This window comes from Capsicum annuum, unplaced genomic scaffold (genome assembly GCF_002878395.1).
Source record: "Capsicum annuum cultivar UCD-10X-F1 unplaced genomic scaffold, UCD10Xv1.1 ctg82014, whole genome shotgun sequence".
Classification (NCBI taxonomy): Eukaryota; Viridiplantae; Streptophyta; class Magnoliopsida; order Solanales; family Solanaceae; genus Capsicum; species Capsicum annuum.
In genome coordinates, this window is record NW_025892775.1 from 776 (window position 1) to 4,338 (window position 3,563).

A 3,563-nucleotide genomic window follows, 5' to 3' on the forward strand; every position below is an offset into this window, starting at 1 on the left:
GCTCTGCCACTGACCACCAGTTTCACAAGAATTTTTTAGGAAAAAAAAAAAAAAACAGTGTCATATTTAATCAATAAAATTTTATTTAAATTAACTCCTAGAGCTTAATTATGTTTCATTTTCCGCAAGTTTTATTGTTTATTATTGTCTCTAAAGTGCTGAATTATCGTATTTTCTGTGTCCCTCCTTTGGCTCTTTCGTTACTTTTTTTCGCTTATTTCTGTTAACCTTCTAACTAATCCCTACTTTTCCTGTATTTGTGTTGAAAATTATTAAACGTAAAAATATAAAATTAGAAGTCAATTATTAATATTTGAAATTGTAGTTCTAAATTAAACTACAGAATCCATAAAATTGAAATTCAAGTTCCGCATCTGCTCTAAATTAATCCTTAAATTTTCTTAAACATTTTTTTTTTATCAACGATGATTGGTCAACATTATTCAAATAGTCGAAAAATATTTAAACTTGGACGAAAAAAAACTGAAACAAAAAATATTACACTAGCTGGAATTGCAGTTAATTAGTTGTTACAACATTACTCTACTTTACCTTATGTACATCATTTCAGTCCCGCAGTACCCTATTACCCAGAAAAAAATTATGCTTACTAACCAAAAAAAATAATAGTAAAAAAATTGAAAGACAAAATAACAATCAGCTCAATAGTTCTAAAATTTAGTGATATGGTTCGTTTTGGACTTTTGACCTAAGCCTGCGCGATTGCTTAGACTTGGTCAGGCTCATGGCGCGTAGGCTTGGCTAACCACGTAGGGTTGTAATCTCCGGGCATGATCACAACAAACTTTGGTTCCGTCTCCAGTTTCATTAGCTCTACCGGCTTCTCTTGACGATGATTGGACTCATTAATATTGTTCGCAGACAATGATGATGGCGATGATGATGATGATTCTGACGAAGGTTTCTTGTATGAACAAGTTATAATTAACAAAGCTAACGCTATTACTCCCATTATAATTGCTAGCCCACCAAATAGGTAAGGGACTGGGGAATTCCATCTGTGAAAACCTGAGTCTACTACTGTTGAAGTTGTGTTATGTGATGGATTCATCATCATAGTATTTGTCATCTTTTTTTTTTTTTCTATTTGGTATTGATTGATATGTTATGTTATGTTTGTTTAGTATTTATAAGAGAGAAAATAGTGGGTTTTTAACAGTGCAGGCATAAGATTAGACTAGAAAATAGTTGTAGAAGTATCCAAGCAAGAAACCATTCACATTCACTGCCCAAAAAAGGGGCAAAAGGTTTAGGATTCTTTCTTGGGCTATACTGTATTCCTTGATGATCTATGCACTCAAAAATTCGACGGTGCATTATTTTTCAAGTCTTGTCAGACTTTTATTTCTTCAATTTCCATATTTATCCCTAGGTTAATTCTTACTTGTGGGTGTATGACTTTGGATTAAAAGGGACAAACAAGTTGTCCAATTAAGTGAGGTCCTTTTAGTTTTTAAAATTGGGTGGGAGGAACAAAATTTTTTTGAGTTTTTTTTTTAAGTTTTTTCGTTCAAACATCTTCTCCCAGTAGTCGAACAACTTTGATAGTTGTTCGACAACTTTGTGAAGTTATTCAACAACTATCAAAGTTGTTCGACAACTGCGCTAAGTTGTTCGACAACTTAGAGAAGTTGTTCAACAACTGTGCAAATTTGTTGAGACAACTAATGCCGTTGTCGAACAACTGATCCAGTTGTTCAAGGGACTTAATTTTTTTAAAAGGGACAAGCGGAACCCACTAACTTGGGAGGGTCTTGTGTCTCATTTTTCTCGTATAACAATCATTTTTTCTTAAATAAGATGTATTTAATTTTTCCTTAGTCATATTTAGGTCTACAACAATCTTCTTATATATATACATACATTGTTTTGCATATATTTGCTGGCTATTATTTTGGTCGAGAATTATTTATTGTGTCCAATTTTATTTCTTTTCTTAATTTGATATCATGTTGAAATATGTAAGTTGATTAATAACATTCGTTTCCAACAATTAATTTGCGATACAACTGAAATATGGAATGACTTTTAATTAGTGCATAAAGATTTAAGTATACCAAATAATTTTCTTGTGTCATCCCATCCTTTACCAGACACTAGAATTAGGAGACTTGTAGGTGACAACCATTCATCTAGTGTCACTATCATCTAATAGAAATTCAAGAAATTAAAGTAAAGAAAACTTTCAACTTTTTCCTAAATAAGCTCTTCTGTTCCTTTCTAGTTTAATCTAAAAGCAACTAAAGATAATGTGGATTAGACTCTAATGACGTTCTCTTTCAGCCAGCAAATAATTCATCTAGTTTCTCTATCGTCCAATTTATATGACATGGTCGGTCACCTAATCATTAGCTAATTTGCTATGTTATCTCCATATGGAACATTTCCTCAGATGATCCAAAAACAACCGGCGAACAAAACATTGGGCACATCATGATTAAAAAAAATATATATATATTATCGTAGACGAATTAAAGATTTAAAATCGATGTATTCACGATAAAACTATCATATGAATACATTCTTTTATTGTTATTATTTGCATTCATGCATGTGTATATATATATAGTGTAACCTGACAATAATTTGTTCAATTAAATCTACTGAACCTGTCCTAGATCTGCCTTCGACATTTGCCCAACTACGTATGTAAGTTTTTATGGATTCCCTAAGGGTATATGCGTAATTTGAGATGGTGTGGAAAACTAAGACGAACAAAGAATGTGTGAATATTTGAAATTGAGGGGAGAATAGGACCCGCTAAACGTGTTCTTTCGGGGTTAAGAATCTAATTCAGTGAATGAATTTTAAGTCATGCTTATGATAGGCTCATAAATCAATTATTTATTCATGAAAGAAGGAAAAAAAGGAACAAGTGTAGCTTTAACAGAAAAGTTAATGGATAAACCGAGTTTCCAAAGGAATAAGATGACTTTCTTATGATCAAATCCATGTGTTTAAAAAGAGGAGAGCATTCACTTAATTAACAGTTAAGTAATCCTAAATTTGACGATAACGATCTTGGGTTCATTAAGTAATCCTTGCTGTAAAATAAATACCATAAGAATCTTTTTCCTATAAGAGAATGAACCTAGATGATTCTTCCATCTATTCTAGCCTCGTGGATAAATGTACATGATATCTATTATTGGTCGGAGGTGACAAATATCCCGTGAATTTAATCGAGGTGCTTGAAAGCTGATTAAAAAAAAACCTTGTTCCTGTTAGGAACTTAGCATAACAGTCGACGCTATTATAAATTGTGAAAATAGGATTGTTGTTAAAGTTCGATCTTAGTATGTCTGCTATAGGAAAACGATATGTTTCATTCATCCCATTACCCATAGGTGAATATTGAGTGTCAAAGCATGATTAACAAATGAAATAAAGTTTTGAACTCTGAGAATATATAGTGTGTTTTCTTTTTTTAATAATGTATTTTACAAGATTCAAATTTGAATTAGTGGAGCTCAGGCACCAAATGCATGACCGAAAAAGAAAGCCCCCACATACTTCCCAAAATTAGCTTGTTATTGGGTATT

The 3,563-nt window shown here is 32.0% G+C and overlaps 1 protein-coding gene across 1 annotated transcript; it reads right to left on the minus strand.

Moving 5' to 3' along the window:
• Positions 1 to 727: 727 nt before the first annotated feature.
• LOC107858350 (protein GLUTAMINE DUMPER 6) lies at positions 728 to 1,090 on the minus strand. Its single transcript, XM_047405853.1, has one exon. It carries the CDS (start codon positions 1,088 to 1,090, stop codon positions 728 to 730), a length of 363 nt encoding a protein of 120 aa, XP_047261809.1.
• Positions 1,091 to 3,563: the final 2,473 nt, after the last annotated feature.